This window comes from Gallus gallus, chromosome 4, assembly GCF_016699485.2.
Source record: "Gallus gallus isolate bGalGal1 chromosome 4, bGalGal1.mat.broiler.GRCg7b, whole genome shotgun sequence".
NCBI lineage: Eukaryota > Metazoa > Chordata > Aves > Galliformes > Phasianidae > Gallus > Gallus gallus.
The window spans coordinates 12,864,306-12,887,874 of NC_052535.1; the positions used below are offsets into that span (position 1 = coordinate 12,864,306).

Sequence of the window (23,569 nt, forward strand, 5' to 3'; positions counted from 1 at the left end):
ACGTGAGCAGGCGCCTCTCGCTGCCGTGGCGGTCCCTGCGCAGCGCTGAGTGAGGCTCGGCGCTCGCGGCCTGTCCGGGAGCGACTTCTCCCCCAGAACGCGGTGCTGGAGGTAGGGGCGGCTCGCGGTGCCGGCACGGCGGTGCGGAGCTGCGCTTTTGGCGGAGGAAGCGCGTTCGGTAAACGCGCGGGGGGAGTCCCCGTGCGCTGCGGGGTGCGGGTGGTGGGTAGGCGGGAAGTGGTGCCGCTTTCACCCGTGGGGTTTCCAGAGCGCGGCTGTGGGTGAGCGGGGCGCGCGTCCCGAGGCTCTTTCAGCTCCTTTCCCTTCGGCTCTGAGGTGCTGTACGAGCGCCCAGCGCTTTGCCTTGTCACTGCTGCGCTGCGCCTGAGCTCCGTAGGTTTTTCTAGTGATTTCACGAAGAACGTCGTGTCTGTGTGCTGGAAGGGGGCCAGCGCTTGTTTGTGGTGATCCGCGGTAGGCTTGCACTAAGAGGATGCAAACAGAGCAAACTGTAGCCGCTCTGTGCTCACGTTCTGGAAATCGCACGTAACTCGTTAGTGTAAAGCTGTGCTTCTTAAAGTCTTCGCAGCTTTACTAAGGTGGCGTTTCTGCACTCGGCTGCTCGTTGCATCGTGCTGTGGACGTGCGTGGGGCCGTCGGTAGCTCTGCGGTTCGGTAACGCCGGAGTCGGGTCTGTGTGTGAGGATACACCGTGAGAGCATCAGCACCGTTTGTGTAGAAATATGCGATCAGAGAGTGCTTTATCCGCTTGCAGAGAGAAGACGTGAGCTTGTTTTCCCTTACCAGGTGACGAATAAGCAAAGGAAGAGGTAGCATAACGTAACGCTGGCTGGTTTCATTCCAATTTTCACTTCTGCAGCGCGTTATGTATCACATCTTGAGAGGGAATGGGGGGCCTCGGCTGACCTTGGTGCCATAGAATTGATATAACAGGTCTTGCTAACTTATATTCTGTTCCTAATACTCATAACGATTCCTCCAGGGGAATATTCACATTCTTCAGAAATGCATTTCAGAGTTAGTGGAAGGGCAGGAGCAAGTGAAACGGTTTGAGAAGAACTTGTCTTGAATAGTTACAGAGCTGTCATTAGAACTGAAATAGCGTAGTTTCAGTTTGTGCTGGGTTTGGGTTTTTTTTTCCATCCAACTGCTATAGGAATAAAATTCCTCAGGGGAGTTTCCACAGCCTGCTGACCAGGCAGAAGTTGCTTAAGACCTGAGCAGCATGAATTGCCCTGTGTAGTCTCACATAGCTGTCTGTGATAGGTATTTATTATAGATGTGCAGTTTCCTCCGCTGAGTAAGCCTCATTAACCCGGTCTGACTGTTAAATGTAACCATTTGTCAGGAGAAGTAAAAAAAAACCTGTATTATTTTCTGTCAGACCAGGTCCCTGTAACCCCAGTATTTTCATAAGCTGAACAAGATGATGTGGCTTTGTCTTCTTATGCTGTCCTTTGTTCTTTTTTTCATGTGTTTTTGGGGACATTTAGGCACACTCTCTTCCACTTAATGTAATTAGGAATTTTGCCTTCTGATGCCATAAATGAAGCTTTTAGGTAGGACTGAGCCACTTGGAAACCTTATCAAGCCCTAAGGCTGTAGTTAAATCTGACAGATTCTGTGCCTGGCATTTGTTTGATGCTACCCAGTTTTTGCTGGCATCATTCAGCAGCTATAAATTCAAAATACGTGTAGAAAACTTTGGTGAAATCTGAAGTTGTACCCTTCAAGGAGTGCACTCAGTTGTTCTGTTACATATCCCTAGTGATCCACAGAGCAGAGCATGTTTGCTGTGCATGATGCCTTGTTACACTGCAATGCCTGGGTTGGCTTTAATACTACAAACTCTGAAGCATTTTTTGGGGTGCAAAGTGGGTGTCTGTTTTACATTGCTCATCTTTTCTTGGTGATGTGAGGTTGTAACTGACAGCTTTGACTTCACCTAGCCTTAGCATGCTTCAGGGTGCTTTACTTACTAAAATTGCTGTTAATGCATCCAAAGAAATGGCTTATGGATGTGAATCTGAGTTTCTCACCTGCCTTGTGCTTCGTGACTGTTTCTCTTTCGTTTCTCTTGGAAGAAGTTGTTGCTGGAAGTAGGAATAGTTTCTGTTCCCTCATATGCTTAGTAAAAACACTAATTAACTTTGCTGAAGAAAGTGAAACGCTTGGATTCTAGCACAGGAAACACCAGTGTTAAGCCAAAAGATCATAGAATCATTAAGGTTGGAAAAGACCTCTAAGGTCATCCAGTCCAACACCTACTACCAATATTGCCTACTAAGCCATGTCCCTCAGTACCACGTTTGTTGTACACCTCGAGGCATGGTGAGTCCACCACCTCCCCGGGCAGCTGTTCCAGTGCCTCACCACTCTTTCAGAGATGAACCATCTCTGGTACATGCAAAACCAGACACATATGCCTGTTCCCAGATACTGTTTTGTTTTTGGTTATCCCTTGTACACCATCTGTTCCCTTGCCAAGTGTCACTGTACCAGGGTAGCAAATTGGTTCTGCACTTACTGCAAAGCCAAATTCTTCTAGGGCTCTGCTCCTTCACTGATGGTGTGATTATACAAACAAGGAAGTCGTTTCTATACTGCAAAACACAGGTAAAAGAGTAATGATGGAATTAAAACATCTGAAAGGGAGTTTCTAGAGATATTAAGCTGTAAGTAGTACATTAGGGAATACAGTAAGTTAATACATGCTTTTACAAAGCTTGGTCAAGGTCAAGGCTGAGATGAACTTAAGATTCTACTCCAGAAGAGCGCTGGTTGAAGCTTTGTGGTTTCTAATGAAGCTGTTAGACAAAGTATGTATGAGGGGGAGTTTGTGCCATTTGCCTGCATTGTCAAATCCCTAGCGATGGTCAAGATGTTCTGCAGATGGACCTATGTCCTGGTTTAGAATACAACCATTACTTTTCTCTGCAACCTGTGATCTGTAACTTAGCATCTTGCAGGAAAGAATGTGTCCATGATTGTCGCAACCCAAAGGGTCACTCAGCCTGCAGGCATACAGAGAATGCTGCAGTGGAGTCATAGGTTCTGCAATGCACAAAGACATGGAGGCAATAAAAGGAAGCTTTATTCTTTCAAGATTTCTATTTATTAAAGATTACTGCTAGCAAATGCACAATTAGTAAGGCAGGTATATGAATAGATAATAAACTATTACAGACATTACAAACAAATATATATGTAGTAGATATTGAGAATATAGCACTAGTTAGTAGCAGCAACAATTAGAGGTAATATAAGATCAGTGGTGTTATACTAGCAAATACAGGTTGCATTGCAGGTTCAGTAAACTCACAAATACTGTGATAGCGAACGTGGATTACAAACATAACAAGACTCTACATACAACAGATTATGTACGTACGTGTATTTCATAGAACTACCAGTACCAGGTGCATTAAGGGAGAAGTTCCAAGTTCAAACCATTGCTGTAGCACACAAAGATTGCTGAGGTGCACCCTCAGCAGTTTGTGGGTAACACCAAGCTGTGGGGTGCGGTTGACACGCCCGAGGGACGGGATGCCATCCACAGAATTGATTGTATGTAGGATGAACAGCAGATGGGGAAGGAAATAACCCCAGAAAATGGAGGAAATATTTTCCCCCATCACACTGTAATAATACCAGGTCCTTGGGGTTTTCAAAGTATTTATAGTGTTTTCTCTCTATATATAAACACTTAATTCTCACCTACGCATTACAATAAATAGCAGTGCTGTTAAGTATTGCACACACTTCAGTAATGTTACTTCACCCTATTGCTTGTGTAGTTGCTGTTAGTTTGACACAAGATGAGTAGAAAAGACAACACTGTACCCTTGTTGGTTGTAGTAAGCGGCTGTAACCTACTGTAGCTTGACTCTGAACCCCAAAGACAGGCAGGTTTCCAGCAGGCTAAGGCTGCCCTGTGATTGTACACCAGCTCATCCATGGTATCTGACCAACCTGTATTAGTTTTAGATAGCAGATCACATATATTGTTTTCCTTACTTTAAATTTCTTCTCAATGTAGTAGTGTGGTTATCAGGGCAGTTCCAAGTTTATGATAAATCTGAAATGCTTTTAAATTCACTTCTCTGTAGACTGTAGGAGATGACAGATGATAGGCTGTGATAGCTCAGTTCTCTGTATCTGACTGTTGTGCTTACAAAATACCCTGCGTGTCAAGTACTTCTTGAAACTTCACCTGTACTTTAGCCTTGTGGGAAGATTCACTGCTCCCCGACTGTGGAATTACAATTACGTCTTTGTTTGTTCTTCATGGACTGAGCATTTCTGGTGGAAGAACTGAAGGATCAGTAAGGGTCAGGTGATGAAATGAAAGCATGTTTCCTTAGTTAGCTTTATAGTGTTTTTTACAAAATGCCTCCTGCCTTGGTGTGTACAGACAGGCCTGAGAAAGGACATATTGTGTGAAGCTCTTAAAAGGCACTGTTCTACTGATTCATAACTCCCTTGCATTTCAAGTGTGGTTCCCTATTTCTGTAGATGTGTAAATGATTACCTATAACTATTTCTCTGTGTGTTGCTGATAATTCAGATAGTTAGAAGAGGCAAGAAGTGAGAGCTGTGCTATTCAGGTAGAGTTACCGTATGAGTTCTTTTCTTAGCACACCGAGTTACTGTTTTCTATAGAGTACAGCATAGTGTGATGCCTTATTTAATATAAGTTGCTGTTTTATCTTCTGAGTTGGCAGAACCCAATCAGCACAGCCAGTGCAAGTGTTAATGCTGATTTTTGAGGCTTAGCAATAACTGAAGCTTTTGTTGCCTGCTGCTTTCCCTTGGAGCTCTCGGCACTGGGACCACCGTGTTTTGCAGTGCATCCTTTCACACTCCTGTCTGGAAGAAGAGCTACAGCAGGAAGCAGCTTTTTGCTTCTGATCCCACAGTGGCCAACAGCCTTGAGGTGCACATGCAGCCCTTTTGGTTCCCAACTTCATCCATTATTTGGACGGCAGGATGACACATCTGCACTTTACAATCTATTCTGAGTAAATACGCGATGCATTTTAGGAAGGTCAGATGTTGTGGGATGTTGAGGGTGTTGGTGAGGATTTGAGCAGCTGTGGGAGCGTTGCTGAGACTTCTGTGGCTGCGGGGGGAAAACTTTCCTACACTCAACAGCTATAAAAACAGCTCTTCGTGGTGTTCAGAGTCTTTGTGACCATGAGGTTTTCTCAACAACTTGCTCACCATTCCTGTCCGCTAGCCATGCTTATCATTGGTGTGCACTAATTCCTGCTGTCTCTTGTGGCATACTCTGTGGTTCTTCAACAAGACTGTTATTGCCTCCTGGAATATAAAGGCTAATGCTACAGTTCAGATCACTTAGCTGGTCATTGGTGGGTTTCAGGAAATGCACTAGGGAAATCTTTAAGATCAGCTTCTCAGACTATCTTTTATGATGTTTGTGTGTTTGTTTTATGTATTTTGACCTAGTAATTATAGTTAAATTTGCACATGCTAGTGTTTGTATGCATTGTGTTCCTGGCTCTTCATGTAGAATGCATTTGAATTAAGTATCTATATTTATTTCATCTATTGGAAATCTTACTATAATTCAAAGGTTCGTACTGTCTTCACCTGTTGGCTGAGCTTCAGCATTTAGTTTGAGATTCTACGTATCGGTGAGGTAATCCCAGTTCTACGATGAAATGTTCCAGTATTCCACATGTGGCTTCAGAGTGTCTCAAAGCAAAACCAGAAACATTCAGACGCAGTTATGAAATGCTACCAAGGAGAGAACAAATTAATTTTGTTGAACACTGTTCTTACTTACTGTAATCTAGTTTCAAAGACAAGTCCCCAGGGTAATAACCATTTAAGCACATGTGTAACTTCAGCTGTTGGATTAGTCATCTGAAGTTGTTGATGCTTTCACTGCAGCCAATTTGACTGATTATCATCCTGCTCATTAGCTGCTCATGTAATGAAAAGAAATGTGAATTTCGAAAGGTTAACAAAAGTCTTTTGTCCTCGTTTCTCCTCTGTTACTTACTCTATATGTTGGACAGATGAATTGATTTTTGCAATTGATATTATCTCCGTATCTCTATATTCCTGCAAAGTCTTGCTCAACATCATATTTTGATCAGATTTTGAAATCTACTAGAGTTCTGTGTCTGGGTACATCACCTGCTTAATTGCAGCAGATTGTTTTGATTATTTTTAATTTAAGAAAAAAATCATAATTCTTTTTGAACAACAGCGATGAGAAGACGTGAGTAGAGTTTGACAATGGAGGCAAGATCCATAGTCATTGGTGTGGAGGGAATGACATGCCACTCCTGTGTTCAGACCATTGAACAGCATGTTGGGAAGATGAATGGTATCCATAACGTCAAAGTAAGTAACGATACCCACTTGTTAGAAGGTTTTGTTCTTATCTGGTATAAGCAAGAGAAAAGCTAATGCTTACTGTACTGCACAGTACTGAGTTGTGCAGAGAGCTGAGTTGTCATCTGTTATTATTACTCAAGTAAGATTCTGCCTCAGTTCAGTAGTATGAATTTCAGTGCTTAATGCAGTATTGTGAAACAGTGAGGAGCTTACTAAGAACAAGTTAGATGTTCACATTCTTTTGTGCTGTCCATTAAGAGAAATAACAGCAGAATTATAGTCCTGAGCAATTGATGGAGCTACTTGGTTTGCCCTTATCCAGACTTCCTTGAACTGCCTTGATGTTAACCTCTATTTGTGATGCTTTCTTGGTGCAGAGGAGATGCCTTTTGCTCCTATGGCTAGTTTGTGCAAGAAGGAGCAGTCCTTACAATTACAGCTGCATGGAATTGCAGAGTTTAATTACTAGATTGTGAAATCTTGCTGTAACTTTCTGTAGTTGTTGATTTTTACTCTACAGAAAATAGTATTTTCTTGGTCTTGTCAAATTTGTTTCCATTTTAGTGGGTATGTCAGAGATGAACACAGAGTGATTATGAACTAGGTCAGCCAGAGAGGTGAATACTGGATTGCTAATACAGACAAGCAGGGCTGCATTTAGGAAATTTGCCTTAGCAGAATTAGGAATATGGACAATAATGAAGAAAGGTGGTTCTTCAAATCATTTAACTGGTGTGATTTAATTATGTCCGTGGCCTTCAGGTTGTTTCTTTGCCCGGAGTAAAGATAAAATTTAATGACGGTGTGTTGGGCCTCTGGCAGGTGGCTTTTCCTTTTGGAAACTGCAGTAATTGTACTTGATGTATCATCAGTTTGGAGCAAATTAAATTGTGGATATTTGTACCATTGACTGTGAAAGGTTAGCACTAAATCAGGAAGTCTCTGGATCACCAAAATGTACAGAGATAAAAAAAACAGCTTCTTTGATGTTTGCCATGTATCTAATTTCAAAACTGAATTTTGCTCTCTGAAGTCTGATGCACTTTATTCCACAAAGCAGGGTGATAACCTGTGCCTAAGATGCCAAGAATTACTGGGCTCCTTTCACTGCTACTTAAATATTTTGGATTTTTCAAAGAACCTTTTCTTCCATCTGTGTAATATGAGAGTAATTACAACTAACTGCAAAATTGCACAAACAATTAAGAATTTTTTTTACTGTGGGCTCATTTGCTTTTGGTTGAATTGCACTGAGTAATTAGAGAGTTTATCTCTGCAAGTTTTGTTTGTTTGTTTTGCTATAAGATGTATTGATGTTGTCTGGATGTCTTAAGAAAATGTGGCCTGGCTGATTCTTCTTAAAGGATTCTGAAATTGGCAAGGGGAAAAAAAAATCATCTTTGTCTAGCCATGTTGTTACACAGATGAGCAGAAGTTATTGTGCAATGGCCATTGGTATGGCTTCATTGTTCAAATGGGTAGTGATGGATAAAATGATACTGGACAAGTATTACTGACATCTGCAAATAATAGTTATTCATAATCCCATGCAGGCTATTAGTTCCTGTCTCTCAGTATTGCGATTTGCTAAATTGCTTTTCATTATTTTTCTCTTTGCAAGGTATCTCTAGAGGATAAGAATGCCGTCATTATTTATGACTCAAAATTACACACTCCAGGAACGCTGCAGGAAGCAATATACGACATGGGGTTTGATGCTACATCAGCTGGTTCGAACCCACAACCTGTTCTACCTGACACTATTTTTCTTACTATTCCTACTCAGTCAGCTCTAACATCTAAAGAGCTTCGTAGTACACTACTGAAGAACAAAGGTATCCTGGATGTTAAGGTGTCCTCTGATCAAAAATCTGCAGTGGTGACTTTCCTTTCTTCCATTATAAATGGCAAGCAGATTGTCCAAATGGTCCCAGGAGTAGACTTAAGTATTTCAGCACCAGAGGTAACTGCAGGAACATGTGAAGATCCCAGCTGGTCTCAAACAAGTAGTGTTTTGTTGCGCTTGAAAGTGGAGGGGATGACCTGTCATTCCTGCACTAGCACTATAGAAGGGAGGATTGGCAAATTGCAAGGAATTCAACGGATTAAAGGTAAAGCCTTTCTAATAGAAAAAAATATTTTTTTGATAAAAATAGATACTGTCTTCTGATGGCACTCTGGAGATACCTCCGTTTTAGATTAGTTCTATACAACAGTTACCTATTGTGGTACGAGATGCATAATTGCGTGTTTAATTTGGACTAGAAGTGAAGGGGGACCAAACTATGGTGAGGATATTTCTTTTAAATGAATGATAGTGTTCAGTGATTGTTTTGTGTTTCGATAGGGAAACTGGAGTTGTAGTAGAGTTCTTTAACTTTACTTTCAGTCATAGAATCCTTCAATACCAGATGTCTTTTCTGTGTTGCAATTAATGTTAGTTTATTTTTTCTTTCCAATTAAAATTAATACTGTCTCACGTGATTGTATCTAAAATGAAATTCTGTGTAAACAGCTTTAACATGAATGTAATGCAGCAGGCCCTGGATAAAAACATGTATCTGTTAAGAAACAGTAATGTCATTTGTGAACATCCTGGGGAAAAAAGCAAAAAGAGGAAAAAAGAGAATGCAGGAATTGTCCAGACAGTTAATGATAACTAAATTACACTGGAGTTTACTGCGCCACTTAAATCTCCTTTCCATTCCAATTAAATTTCTGAGAATTTGAAGCATTTTTTATAACCTTTGACGACATCTGTTGCTCTTACAGAAAAATGCTTGTTATGCTTAGGGCAGTAATGCACACTTCCTTTTTATTGTTTAATTTTCAGTGTCCTTGGACAATCAGGAAGCTGCTGTTGTGTATCAGCCTCATCTAATTACAGCAGAAGAGATCAAATGTCAAATCGAAGCTGCGGGTTTCACAGCGTCCTTCAAAAAGCAGCCTAGACCCCTTAAACTCAATGCTGTTGACCTGGAAAGGCTGAAGAATACTCAGACCAAAAGTTCTGACACAGCACCACTGAAAGAAAACACAAGGAATGTGAATGATACAAAGACTGTTGTCTTCAAAATCGATGGCATGCACTGCAGTTCATGTGTCCTCAATATTCAAAGCACCATATCAACACTCCCATCAGTAACAAGTATAGTTGTTTCATTAGAGAATAAATCTGCTATTGTAAAATACAACCCAAACTTAATAACCGTAGATGTACTGAGAAGTGCCATAGAGGCAGTGTCCCCACAGACATTTAAAGTCAGCCTTCTTGACAAATATGAAAATGTAGCACTTTTCCCTGCACTGGCATCTCCACTGAAGTCTGTGAAGGATGCTGGCCAGCCCCTTACTCAAGTCGTCGTGATAAACATTGAGGGAATGACTTGCAGTTCTTGTGTGCAGTCTATTGAGGGAGTCATTTCCCAAAAGGCCGGTGTAAGATCTATTAATGTCTCTCTGGCAAATCATAATGGAACTATAGAATACGACCCTCTACAAACATGCCCAGAAGATTTGCGATCCTCAATAGAAAATATGGGGTTTGATGCTTCTTTGCCAGGTAATGACATATTAAACTTTTAAAAGTATTATGCAGTTCCGTTTGGGATTTGGTACCACTGAAGATGAAAGTAGTAGTTAACATATTATACTTCTTGCATGTCAAGAGAAGCTTTATATCTTCATTGTTAGTGAGAGAGTTAAGTGTACATTTAACACTTCCTTTAATAGTCTAGACTGATAAGAAATGATTGAGATATCTGGAAATATAGATAGGAATATTGATATTCAAATGTTGTCCCAATTTGCTGCCGTCTGATATTCATGGAATGAATGTGGAAGGTAAGCAAGCAAGCTGCTAAGAATAGTATATTGCTGGGCTAGTTTCTTTAGTAGTGAATTATTAGAGAAAACTTGTGAGGAGTAACTGAAGGGCTGTGTAACCTGACTTTGACATGACTGAGGAGTGACAAAAACGTGAAGAGTGTGGATATCAATGAAGAAATTAAAACGTAGCTTGCCATTATGTCTGGTATGCTAAAAGTAATGGCACAGTGGGAACGGATAGCTAGGTAGCAAAATCCAGAAGGTTTACAGAGATAATCCAGATGAGTATTAATGGGAAGAGACTTCTTGAAGGAACAGCGAAGCTCCTTTTTTTTTTTTTTCCAGTAAGATTAAATTTTAAGTAGTACAGCAAGTGAGATATTTTATGGCAGTCACCAAAGTAGTAAGGTCAGGTACTCACATTTAATTCCTTTTATATTGCTCCTGCATAAATATAGCTGCTTCTCACATCAATTTAGAAGCTGTCTGTGGTTTGAGAGCTCTTCTCTAAAGCCAAAAATTTCTGTACAAAACATGCATGAACCTTGTGCCTCAGGTAAAGTCAGTAAAATTACATGTAGAGCTAAGGTTGCAAAGCAGATGTTTAGCTTGCAACCTATCAAAGAGGATAAAGGATGTACCGCAAGATGGATGAATATATTGAGGAAAAGCAAAAGAAAAACTTTAACAAGGCAGGCAAAGTTTCAGTGGTCTACACACCATCTGAGTTGGAAAAAGCCTTCACAATCGTCAAGTCCAACCAACAACCCAACCTACAGATTCCCTTCACTGGGCCATGTTCCTTAGTGCCACATCCACAGGACTCTCAAATTCCTCCAGGAATGGGGACTTTTCTGGACAGCCCATTCCAGTGCTTTAAATACACCACATCCTGAAAGAAAATTCTGTGAAGTGTGCTGAAACACTTCATAACTGAAGTTTAGTTAAACTTTTGCACTACTTAGGCACTACCTACTTTCACCTGTTAAAATGCTAAATAAACTCATTTTTAGGTTCACTTATTTTTATAAATTCTGTACTTTATGAATACAGGATTTTAAACAAGCAGCTGTCATAAAGTCACAAAGCAAATGTGATACAATAAGCAGAAGGGATGTTGACTGGTGTTCACTATCCTATGTTAGGAATGGGCCTGAATACAATTTCTTCACACTTCATTGGACTGAGAAATGTTGTTTGGAACAGACAGTTAGATATGGCTATGACTTTTTAAGTAGAAAAGATTAATCGAGACTGGGTTTTTTTTATGGCTTAAGTATTGTGAAAATATATCTGATACAGTAATTTAGAAGATTATGCATGCTTCCATGATCTGTGAAATTTTTTTAATTTATATTTTTTTAGCCAGCAGTATTTCTGTGGCCTGGTAAAACCATACATCAATTACCAACTCCATCAAAGCAACTGATACTGACATCACAGTCTCTTCATTTAGTCAGATTTTTATCCTCTGGCATGAGGATGGGGAAAAAAAAATTCACTTGTTTTTGGTTTGTTCCACTTCAAGTGTCCAAATCAATGCTATATTTCAGCACAGCACTCTAAACTTAGCCTAAGTTTAATCATTTTCTATTTCTGCCCCTGGCAAGGTTTAGAGTTACTCTGTTGTTGATGCAAGATGGACTTTTTTTGTCTGAAAACTGACATGTACTAATGTGTTACATAGTATCAGGTCATAGTTAATTTCAGCGTCTATTTGTAATGACACAAATTTCAATCTCTTCTTCAGAGAAGACAGAACTCCCTGTGGGAATAACTCAGCCCACATCCAAAGAGCAGCTGGAATCTGCCGAGCCTACCTCCAAGATGTTACGGAGCTCTGTTGCTGAACAAGAGTCCAAGAGCTTGTCCAAGTGCTACATCCAAGTCACAGGAATGACATGTGCTTCGTGTGTAGCCAACATTGAGAGAAATTTAAGAAGAGAAGATGGTCAGTGTAGTCTATTACATTTCTAAGCTTTTCTTTTAGAGAACACAGTTAGCTTTGTACTGTGTTTTTAATTGGTGGGTTGTCAAGAGAAGTGTTGTTGCTGGTTTATTTCTTAAGAGAGAACACAGTCTACTTGCAGTTGGTTCATAGGATGAGAAGAGTATGTAATTCTTGGTTCTGTATTGGCATGCTGGCTGGAGACTGCCCTTGCAAAAGCAGGAGTTGGGTTACTCTAAAGAGAATATGTAGACATCAAATATGAATCCTCTTGAAACTGAAACAGATGTCTTCTATTGGTATGACTTGCCCAGATCTGCAAACTAAAAGCAGAAGCATTTGTGTCTGTATTACGAATGAAACTGTTAGAGAATGTCAGTATTAGTATGGATTAAAGAGAGTTAAGCTAATTTTAGCTTTGCAAGTCAGGACAATGATGTCTGTCTTTCTGTCAGAGCGCATATTTGCAGTAACAAATAGTTGCATAAGTATAATGAGGAGTTGTTATTATAGAATGTATTTAATTATCATAATGAAGATGGATATATTCCAAGTTAACCTGGAATATTGTTTTTCCATCCGAAAAGCTTTCTGTACTGTCCTTTTAACTTAGTACAGTAGGATTGCACGTTGTTAGATCTAAGCTTTCTGAAGCACGTTCATTTAAATTCTCTTTTGAGCAAAGGGATTTTTGAAATGCTATAATTAAATCAGAAAAATAGGCTGATGTATAGTTTAGAAGATATTTTTCATAAGTGAGTCATCTTTTCATACAGAGTAAATTGATGATTTGTAATTAAACGGTAAACGTGAGCTGCATGTTTTTCAGTTGGAATAGTACTTTCATCTTTCACATCTGCACTCCCAAGCTTCTGTTGCATTGTTGATGCATCTTGCAGAAATGCTTGTGTTTTCATTTGTACATACCTGAAATATGGTAGATTTCTCAACTTTATTGGATTGCTGTTGTGCTGTTACGTTATCATAAACACAGAGGTCTGTCTTAAACATCGACTACTATTTTCACATCCTTCTTTTTTAGGAATACATTCAGTACTTGTTGCCCTAATGGCAGGGAAGGCAGAAGTGAGGTATAATCCTGCTGTCATACACCCTTCAGCTATTGCAGAGCTCATACGGGAACTGGGGTTTGGAGCTACTGTGATGGAAAACAGCGGTGAAGGAGATGGAATTTTGGATCTTGTTGTAAGCTAGTAATTACAAAACAATTATTCTTGTCTTTATTTTTATCTATTGAACATGATTGTGTGATCATTTGCTTCTTAATGTTTGAAAGGTATAATAGAGCTTAATGTACAAAAAAATAAAACTCAAACCATAGGAGTGCATTAGGCATGTATCACAAATTGTGTATTGATTTTAAGGCTGTCCTTCAGACTATGTTGGCTCAAACTACTATGCTGAAGTCAAAAAGAGATACCCCTGTATTTTGGTGGAGTTATTCTGTATATTGCAGGATTTGTCTATTTATTATTTTGTAGCTGAGTCTAGCTCAGAGTTCCCAGCTCTGAGCATGAAGAGGCAGCAGAGGTTCAGCAGAGCTTAATAACTAAGTCTCTACGACATGCTTCCTCTGTAGTGCTCTCAGCCTTCGTAAGTGATCCTCCAGTCTTGCTGCTTCAGACCCCAGACATAAGCAATAAGTAGGTCAGGGAAGTTATAAGCACATTTTCTTTACCCATTTCCTAAAGATGAATTAACTTTTTGTTTTGATGACTAAAGGAAACCTTTATTTTACAGGTGAGAGGAATGACATCTGCTGCTTGTGTGCACAAAATAGAATCCACCCTTATGAAGACTAATGGTGTTTTATACTGCTCAGTAGCTCTTGCAACCAACAAAGCACACATTAAATATGATCCTGAGATTATAGGTCCTCGAGATATTATACAAGTGATAAAGGTTAGTTTTGTGATGGCGCCATACCTGATAAAATAACCAGTGTCCTTTGAATAGTTTCATACTCCACAACAGAAGGGAAAGCTATCAAAAGGAAATAATTCTGGTCCACCACTGTCTTGCTGTCAGTGCAGATTTGTGCAGATAATGTGAGTGTTCTCACAGCTCAGAAACAATGCTCCATTAGGACCTCGTCCTAGTGCTTAAAGAGAGAGATTGGGAAAGCCAGGCTATTGGAAGATACCTGGCTGTAGTTTTGCAGAAAAGTAAAACGCTGTAGCAGAAGAGAGATTAAATAAGTTACTTGACATTGTGCCTCGTTTTCTGTACTTCAGGAATAATCGTTTTTTGAAAGCCATGTTTTAGACTTGCATTTTAATGTTTTAGAAAAGTTGATTTCTACATCACTCTATAACTTCTGAAGTTAGCTTGTGCAGAAATAAAAGCAGTCATCTCTGAAAATGTTAATGAAACAAATAATTTGATTTGTTGTGCAGGCTGGCACTAACAGTGGTATGTCTGTAAGTTATTAAGAGTGCAATCAATCTTTAAAAATTCACTATTCTCATTTGTTTATTTATTTGTTCGTTTATTTCTCCTTAGGATTTAGATTTCACAACTGCTTTAGTGAAAAAAGATAGATCTGCTAGTCATCTAGATCACAGACAGGAAATAAGGCAGTAAGTATTCCTGAATGTACTTTATATATAAACATATTTGATTGTCTCTTTGGTCTATTTTCTCTTCTAGTAAAGTTTATGAAATTTTGTTAGTTTGTAAGGACTTGTAGCTAAAATGTTATTCAGCACCTGACAGCAAAACAAATGTATTTATTTATTTCTAAACCTAAGGTGGAGAAGGTCTTTTTTTGTGAGTCTGGTTTTCTGTATTCCTGTCATGGCGATGATGATTTACATGATGGTTGTGGACAGTCAACTCTCAGATGCTCACCAACATCTCAACATGAGTAATGAGGAAATGGAGGCCATTCACTCGTCTATGTTCTTGGAACACCAGCTCCTGCCAGGACTGTCTGTTATGAATTTTCTGTCATTCTTACTCTGTGTCCCTGTACAGGTAAGTGGCAATATGACACCTCCAAGTTTGCTGGGGTTAGACGTTCGAGATGAAAAACAATGGAGAAATTAAATTTGACAAGTGACTGTTGTTAAACTAGAGGAAAAAGACTTTTGAGGTGCCACCACTGCCGCTAATAGAAACAGTACTGGGGACTGTTACGGACAGGTCAATCAGTGTGTGGGTGCTATGCAGTCTGACAGCATCTGAGGCAGCTTGTCTAGTTCTAGCCTGTGGGCATGGGAAGGAGCTGGTAGAGGTGAGGTGATCTGGGAATGCTGAGGGGAAGATCTATCTCTTGAGCAGAGATAGGACTTTGTTCAGTAAGTGATGGAGAAGACAAATGACAAAAAAAAATAAAGAGAAAAAGCTGCTTCTCATAGAAAAGTGCTGCTGCTGTGTGTTAAAAATGTGTGTACAGAACATAACAGGTGCCATTACTGTTACAGATATTTGGAGGCTGGCACTTCTATATACAGGCATACAAAGCACTGAAGCACAGAACTGCAAACATGGATGTGCTCATTGTTCTGGCAACCTCCGTTGCGTTCGTCTACTCATTTGTTATTCTTCTAGTTGCAATGGCTGAGAAAGCAAAAGTAAACCCTGTGACTTTCTTTGACACACCTCCCATGCTGCTGGCGTTCATCTCGTTGGGCCGGTGGCTGGAGCATGTTGCAAAGGTAAGGAAAGTAAAAGTACTTGTGTTGGGCAAAAAAAGAGCATAGCATGGCAGTTGTATTTCGGACAGCTCTCAGTAGTGATGGCGGAAGGCTGAAGTTTTGTGCTGCCTACAGTATGTAGTAAACATTTGTTCTTGATGTCATTGAATGGAAAGCATCATATCTACAAGCTATAAGATACTGAATATAATTTCAGAATGGTGCATACCTTAAAAATCAGATGCAAAAGCTTTGTTATATTTTCTAACATTTTTTGTTTTAAAATCAGCTTCAATAACTGAACTAGTAAAAAATATGAAATAATACAAATCCATTTTCAGGAAGTATTTTCTTAACAGAGTAAATTGCAGCGTATGAAGTTGTTGTTTACCCTACAATTTTTTTTGCAATACCATAGTCAGAAAAATATGAAAATTATTATTCTAGGGTAAAACATCAGAAGCGCTGGCAAGACTAATTTCATTACAAGCTACTGAAGCAACTATTGTTACCTTGGGCCCTGATAACATTCTCTTAAGGTATCTTTGTCATTTGCATTTTCTGTTGTTCCATTTTTGTTGATAAAATATTAAGTTCACAGACAAGTGTTATAATTCTGTAGAACTATGAAGAAAATAACTTCAGATTTGCTGGCAGATTTGTATTTGAAAATGTTAAGATGTGGAAAAGTAAACACTACTGCAGTTTGTTTTATTGGAATCTCACTAACTTTTGCTAGTAAGGAAATAAGTGGATTTTCTCAGCTGGAAAGTAAATTAACGTATGATAGGCGTAGTGCTCTGTAAAAGAGTCTTTGTTGAAGTTAACAGTGTCATACAGTGGAATTATGCTTTACATATAGTGCTTTTGCCTGGGTAACTTCAGTTAACAATCTCTTGTTCAAAAACTTCCAGTGAAGAGCAAGTTGATGTTGAACTGGTTCAGCGAGGTGACATTGTCAAGGTGGTGCCGGGAGGCAAATTCCCAGTGGATGGTCGTGTTATTGAAGGACACTCTATGGTAGATGAATCTCTTATCACAGGTGAGCATCTGTCTTGTTTGCAAGCATAAACGTGTTTTTGTTTTCTTTTAAATGAATCTGAAGAAGAAAAGTTGAAACTACTTTTTTTTTTTTTATATATAAGAGTTGGTGGTAGTTATTATCAGTAATAACATTGCTGCTAAAGCTCCATCAGTTGTCTGTTGTTGATCTTTCCGTAGGTGAAGCGATGCCTGTGACTAAAAAGCCTGGCAACACAGTCATTGCTGGTTCCATTAATCAGAATGGATTGCTGCTGATTTCAGCAACCCATGTTGGAGCTGACACAACTCTCTCACAGATTGTTAAACTTGTGGAGGAGGCCCAGACCTCGAAGGTAGAGTAGTGTCAACCTGAGCATTTGGGTTTTGTTGTAGTTGGGCATCAGCACACCAAATCATTTGCAAAATGCTTAAGGTTGTTTTGATTTGAATTGCAGCTGGACCATGAATTTTGGTTTTGGTTTGTTTGTTTGTTTGTTTGTTTTTAACTGAATGAGACCTTCAGTATGATCCACTGCTTCAAATCTCATCATCTTATGGAGTAAATATGTAATTACTAAGCATGGTTTGCCAAATGTGCTGAGATTTGTTTATGATTATGTTTATGTCTGAAGGCATAGGAGACAATAAGCATGGTGCTGATGGAGCTGATGCTCGTTTTTTCTTCCTAGGCTCCTATACAACAATTTGCAGACAAAATTAGTGGCTACTTTGTTCCTTTCATTGTGGTTGTCTCCGTGATTACCCTCTTTGCCTGGATTATAATTGGATTTGTGGATTTCGAAATAGTAGAAAAATATTTTCTGGTAAGTCAGTCTCCTTAAACGACTTCTGAAATATTTCATATATAATAAGCCTACAAATCTATTAGGCTGCAGCAGTCCCATTTTTAGATTATTCTTGCAGGCAGCTGTGGGGTGGGAACGCATGAAATGAAAGTATTTTCATCCCTGTAATTTATATCTACTTTGTACTGTAACGTCCCTGTGACATTTTCACGTACAGAATATTCAGTAATTAATCAACTCTTGAAAGTTAGTTTTTAAAAACTAAACAAAAAAACTAAATTGGGAAAAGTCAAGGTTTAGTATCCCCTTCTTTGTGGGGAGAAAAAAAATCCCTTGCATCACAGGCTCCAGTTTTCTTAGCTATGTGTAAATTCACCTTTGAAATCAGTGGAATTCATATTCCAGGTGAATGCCAGAGGAGGATGAGAATCCTGATTTGTACCTTGGGGTTGTTCATTTCTCAGGTTTTTTTTGTGGACTAGATTTCCAGTCAGAATGTATTAGTTGCAGGAGAACAATCTTCGTGTCTTTCTTATGGCATAAACTCTTGATGAAGTATGTTTTCTCAAAGTTCAGAAGAGCTATCGTAGAGTGTAGTCCCTTATTTATGAAAATGTCTTATCAATAAAACAAGTCATGAGAATATGCTGTATATAACGAAGTTTAGATAGTAGTAATGAATTTTGTGATTAATCTTAGCTATGGCATAATTTTTCCTGTGCTTTCAGTTTTAATACTTCATCTCGCATGTTTGCAATTTTTACCACTCTTTCCTTTTTACATCAAAGGTGATGTCTAGTTGAATGCATTGCTTTCATTACTGAATTTCTTTTGTGAATAAAACGAATTTCTGTCACTAGGGTTACAATAAGAGCATTTCTGCAGCTGAAGTGATAATCCGCTTTGCATTCCAAGCCTCTATCACAGTCTTGTGCATTGCGTGCCCCTGTTCCTTGGGATTAGCAACCCCAACAGCTGTGATGGTTGGTACTGGAGTAGGAGCTCAGAATGGCATACTGATCAAAGGAGGAGAACCATTAGAGATGGCACATAAGGTAAGAAATGTGGGTTCGTTGTACGCAAACTCTAAAGGCTGGTAGCAGTAGCATTTTGCCAGTTCCTGCCTGAGCAGATTTCTACATCTTTGTAAGTAGCATATTAGAAAGTTTGATTAAAAATGAGGTTTTCCAAGCTAGCTATACGTGAAAGCTTTTTTCATTGAACAGTGTCTTCCTGTTTTGCTGCAGGTAAATGTGGTTGTATTTGACAAAACGGGTACAATTACTCATGGAACTCCAGAAGTGATGCGTGTGAAATACCTAGTGGAGAATAATCGACTGCCACATAACAAAATGCTGGCAATTGTGGGAACTGCGGAGAGTAATAGTGAACATCCTCTTGGAGCAGCAATAACAAAATACTGCAAAAAGGTAAATTGTGTAGGCAGAATTGTTTGTATTACAGATAAACCTCTCCTGCATTAATTAATAAGTATGAGTAGTCTTGAGTCATTTAGAAAATGACTGATGTATTCAAATGGAATACTGAAAATTGTGAGGCCATTGTAAATCCCTTGATCATATATTAGATCCACTGGGTACTCACATTTACGTTTTGATTATAGATTGAATGTTTGTCTGCTCTCCTGCTTAGGTTACGCTTTAGCTTGTGAATTTTGTAAATGTTGCCTGCTTCTATATATTTAAATTTCTTTTTTTTTTTTTAAGGAGCTGGGTTCAGAAATCCTTGGGACATGTACAGATTTTCAAGTAGTACCAGGCTGTGGCATTAGCTGTAAAGTCACCAATATAGAACCATTGCTCTACAGAAAAAATAAAATGGTTGAAGAAAACAATATTAAAAATGTGACCCTTGTAAAAGTTGAGGAACACATGGAGGAATCAGTGCAGCCTGCTCTGATTATTGATGCTGACTTACCAAGTAAGCTGACTACAGTTCATAGATTAAATGTATTGCAAGACATGCTTTTGGTTTTGGGTCCTAGTCAGGATCCTTAAGAATGGGATCATTTTCTTTCTGCCCTCGAAAACTGGACTTGCATCAAGTCACCTATGAAATAGAGTTGGCCGTTCCTTTATTTCATGGTCACACATCACTCGGGGTATTTGGATAAAAACATTCTGTTGGTGTAAGTACAACTGAAGTTACTAACTATGGAGTTGGAAAATCATGGGGAAATTGTTTCTTAGCTCTCTTTTCTTTACTTCCTAGTTTCATCCCAAGTTACTGTTTCCTAACCAAAATCCATGTTTGTTTGCACATCTGATTGTTTTTCAATCAAGAGCAGCTCATTGTTTGATCTTTCAGCTGTAACAGAACATTAAATTAAAGACACCAAGAAGGAGACTTTCCTTTACTGCCCCATGACCTGTGATTCTTGACCCACCAAAGTAGTAACTATCTATTGCTGATGAAATGTCAGCAGTGTTCTTGTCATGAACACCTGAAAAGATGGATTCATGGGAAAAGAAGTCTTTCAATATTGTTTAAATTCTTCACTAATATTTCAGTGCATACTGAGAGAGCAGCATGGGTAGGGTTAGCTGGCAGGAAGCTTCCTTATTATCTGTACGATGGCAAGAGTTTTTCTTCTTTCAGCTGCAGTTACTTCTCAAAAATACTCTGTTCTCATTGGTAACCGGGAATGGATGAATAGAAATGGCCTTCTTGTTAAAAATGACGTTGACAAAGCCATGATTGAGCATGAGAGGAGAGGTCGCACAGCAGTTCTCGTAGCTGTTGATGGTAAGTTCATTGCCGTCTCCGTCATTCAGAGGCCGATTAGTCACTGGTTAAATAGAAACTGATAAGTAGTAATGCCTTAGCAGTTACACGTGAAGTAGGCTAATGGGATGAAAAGGCATGATTAGCTAAGCTTTGAAACATTTTCATATGAGAAAACCTCTTCCTGCCTTTCTCAGTTGATAGGAGGTGTGAATTTAAGGTAAGGACTTGAAGGAGGGCAAAGTGGAAGAAAGGAATTAAAAAAACAGTTTTCTCGTTGTTGGACAGTTTGTACTCTGTGGCCTTAAACACTGCTGCCCCGACAGCTGTTCATAGTCAGCCTTTTGTTGTCAATATCAGTGTTTCTGGAAGTGGTCTTACTAAAGAAAATGTTACTGCCTTCTTCCCACCACCTCTCCCCTCCCCCCCCCCCAAAAAAAATCCAACTTACTGCAGCGTCTGATGCACAGACTCAGATGTGAACGATCCAAATTATTTATTACAAGTTCTCACATCACTTATATACCTTCACAAGTTTTCTTTTTCTAGCTTTCCCATCCGCCCCTACAACTTTCCCATCCACCTTTACATGTCAACAGAGCATTCTACACTCTTCAGCTGTTCATGTGGGTGCTTATCCAATCAGAGCTGTGAGCCATTCTTTCTCCGTCTAGAGGTGTCCTTGGTTCTCATGCTGTTTATCTTGCTACACAGCTGCTGTTCTGAACAGTTTTTCTTGTATTCCCACAACTTACTACAAACTCCTTTGTGTTTTTAAGGAGTGCTGTGTGGCTTGATAGCTATTGCTGATACTGTAAAACCAGAAGCTGAGTTGGCAGTCTACACTTTGAAGAATATGGGTTTAGAAGTTGTTCTGATGACTGGTGACAACAGCAAAACAGCAAGATCCATTGCCTCTCAGGTAAGCAGTTATGTGGGTGTTGTGATTTGAAGCTTGCTACATCCCACTTACAAACAGATACTGTCATGCTGCTACTGCGTGTGGCTAGCATAGAACTGATCTGTGGTGAAAAATGTTAATGTGTAACTGAATAAGAAGGGGGACTGAAGAATGCTTCTTGAGTGGGAGTAATGTTAGCTTTGAAATGAGACTTATTTTCATATCAGATGGGTTTGGTCTTTGGCTCATGAGCATGACATCAGTTTCAGCCCCTATAGTACAACCTGCTGCCTCTAATAATGTCATAGCTAGTGGGAAAGCTATTCTTGTGTTCTCTCTCTCCACCCCTCCCTGTAGGTTGGCATCTCTAAAGTGTTTGCAGAGGTTCTTCCCTCTCATAAAGTGGCCAAAGTGAAACAGTTACAGGATGAAGGAAAACGAGTGGCCATGGTTGGAGATGGTATCAATGACTCCCCAGCACTTGCTATGGCTAATGTGGGAATTGCTATTGGCACGGGTACTGATGTAGCTATTGAGGCAGCTGATGTGGTTCTCATTAAGGTAAGAAAGAAGAATGCGTGATATCATTGCAATTGCGTTGGTGTAGCACCTTCATAAACAAGTACAATTAGGTATTGTCTTTGTCTTGCTTGTTTAGTAGTGTACTTGTCCTGTGAAGGAATCTTTCCTCATTTTCTGGCTACAAATCTGGGGGCAGTTAGAGCTTGAGAGTTGGCAAAGGAACTAAAAAGTGAGGTGACTTTTGGCAATAGTACGTTTCTACTTAAGAAATGTGTCAGAATATCTCCAGTGTTATAGTCGCTTCTTCCCACATACCAACAATACCTTGACAGAGAGGTAAGCATCTAGAGCTGTACTGCATAGATGGTGCTGTGTATGTTCATTTGGGTTGGGGGGATGTCTGGAATAAAATTGGTGCTCATTGTATGAGCTCTATGCAGACACAATAGATCAACCTGCGGAAAGTTCAGTACGTGTAGTCTATAGTCTACTAACATCCAGTGCATGGTAGTTAGCTTTAAAATGGGAGCATGATGATGCTGCACATGTATGCTTTTTATCTCTGACATCCCCAATAAATGTTAATTTCCAGGATGACTTGATGGATGTGGTAGCAAGTATTGATTTATCAAGGAAGACTGTCAAAAGGATCCGGATCAACTTTGTCTTTGCTCTAATTTATAATCTTGTTGGAGTTCCCATAGCTGCTGGTACGTGAATGTTTCCCTGTGGTAATAAAATAGTGCTTAGTCATCAGATGACAGCTATTTATTTTTGTATGGAATAGAATCCATTTTCTTGGTTTCTGACTGACAGTAAGTGCAGAGTTCTTTGCCTGCAGAGTGTGCAGTGACATATTTGTGCATTGTCCTCTCTCATATTACAGCCATTATAGATGCACTTAGCACATAAAACTGACTTTAAAATAAACTGCTCATTGAATGAGCCTGACCTTGTGAACAAACATTTTACTGAAGGCTGGCAAGACGTGTCTACTTCTATATTTCATATTATATAAACAGCATATTCAGATATATTCACTTACGTGTTCTGCCTGAGATAGAATATAAATATTTACATTATTTGTCATCTAACACTATACTAGTATTATATTCATAAATATAATTGAAATGGAACTAAAATTGGACATTTTATGTGGAGTTTTGTGTTTTTACAAAAGATGCTGGATTTGTACTTGGAGAATGCCATATTCCTTCCCTGAACTCATCATTTTCTTTTTCTAGGTGTGTTCTTGCCTGTCGGTCTGGTTTTGCAGCCCTGGATGGGGTCTGCAGCAATGGCTGCCTCCTCTGTTTCTGTTGTGCTTTCTTCTTTGCTGCTAAAGATGTAAGTACAAACAATGTTGTTATTTGTAGTTTACATTTGAGGTACAGACCTTTTTCTTTAAGTGGTAGAAAATGAATGTGGGACTATGACACTATGACATGTGAAACTTCCTGAAGAACAACTTTTGCAGTTCTGTGGTGGGTTTCCTTTTTACTTGAGAAGAGTAGTCAGCCCAAAAATGTTTCAGACAGACAGCAGTGTTTAAAATGCAATTTCTATCACGAAGAGAACCGGAAAAATCAGAAGTGTTCAAAAGTTAAAGGTCCTTAATGCCCTTTGTATGTATTGGAGAAATCTCAGTGCGTGCTGAAATCTTCAGCTGCACACTGCACCAGCACTGAGGATTGTTGACACACAAACCAAACTGCATTTGTGAATGAACAGTTTGTTCTTTGCTTCA

The 23,569-nt window shown here is 39.4% G+C and overlaps 1 protein-coding gene across 3 annotated transcripts in view; it reads left to right on the top strand.

The window, feature by feature from the left end:
* Positions 1-23,569, top strand: part of ATP7A (ATPase, Cu++ transporting, alpha polypeptide) — a 27,400-nt gene continuing 3,831 nt past the window's right edge. The window contains exons 1-22 of one of the 3 annotated variants that reach the window (XM_040698646.2): positions 1-178; positions 6,260-6,396; positions 8,012-8,501; positions 9,224-9,952; positions 11,969-12,169; positions 13,209-13,372; positions 13,928-14,089; positions 14,690-14,766; positions 14,938-15,163; positions 15,613-15,846; positions 16,273-16,364; positions 16,740-16,867; positions 17,047-17,201; positions 17,538-17,672; positions 18,515-18,709; positions 18,902-19,084; positions 19,382-19,595; positions 20,274-20,420; positions 21,179-21,321; positions 21,658-21,861; positions 22,415-22,532; positions 23,067-23,169. In XM_040698646.2, the coding sequence (XP_040554580.1) occupies positions 6,289-6,396; positions 8,012-8,501; positions 9,224-9,952; positions 11,969-12,169; positions 13,209-13,372; positions 13,928-14,089; positions 14,690-14,766; positions 14,938-15,163; positions 15,613-15,846; positions 16,273-16,364; positions 16,740-16,867; positions 17,047-17,201; positions 17,538-17,672; positions 18,515-18,709; positions 18,902-19,084; positions 19,382-19,595; positions 20,274-20,420; positions 21,179-21,321; positions 21,658-21,861; positions 22,415-22,532; positions 23,067-23,169 (4,208 nt within the window). In that variant the 5' untranslated portion in view covers positions 1-178; positions 6,260-6,288. The remainder of the gene's footprint in view (positions 179-6,259; positions 6,397-8,011; positions 8,502-9,223; positions 9,953-11,968; positions 12,170-13,208; positions 13,373-13,927; positions 14,090-14,689; positions 14,767-14,937; positions 15,164-15,612; positions 15,847-16,272; positions 16,365-16,739; positions 16,868-17,046; positions 17,202-17,537; positions 17,673-18,514; positions 18,710-18,901; positions 19,085-19,381; positions 19,596-20,273; positions 20,421-21,178; positions 21,322-21,657; positions 21,862-22,414; positions 22,533-23,066; positions 23,170-23,569) is intronic. The other 2 variants (NM_001389516.2, XM_040698647.2) reach the window with 2 other exon arrangements.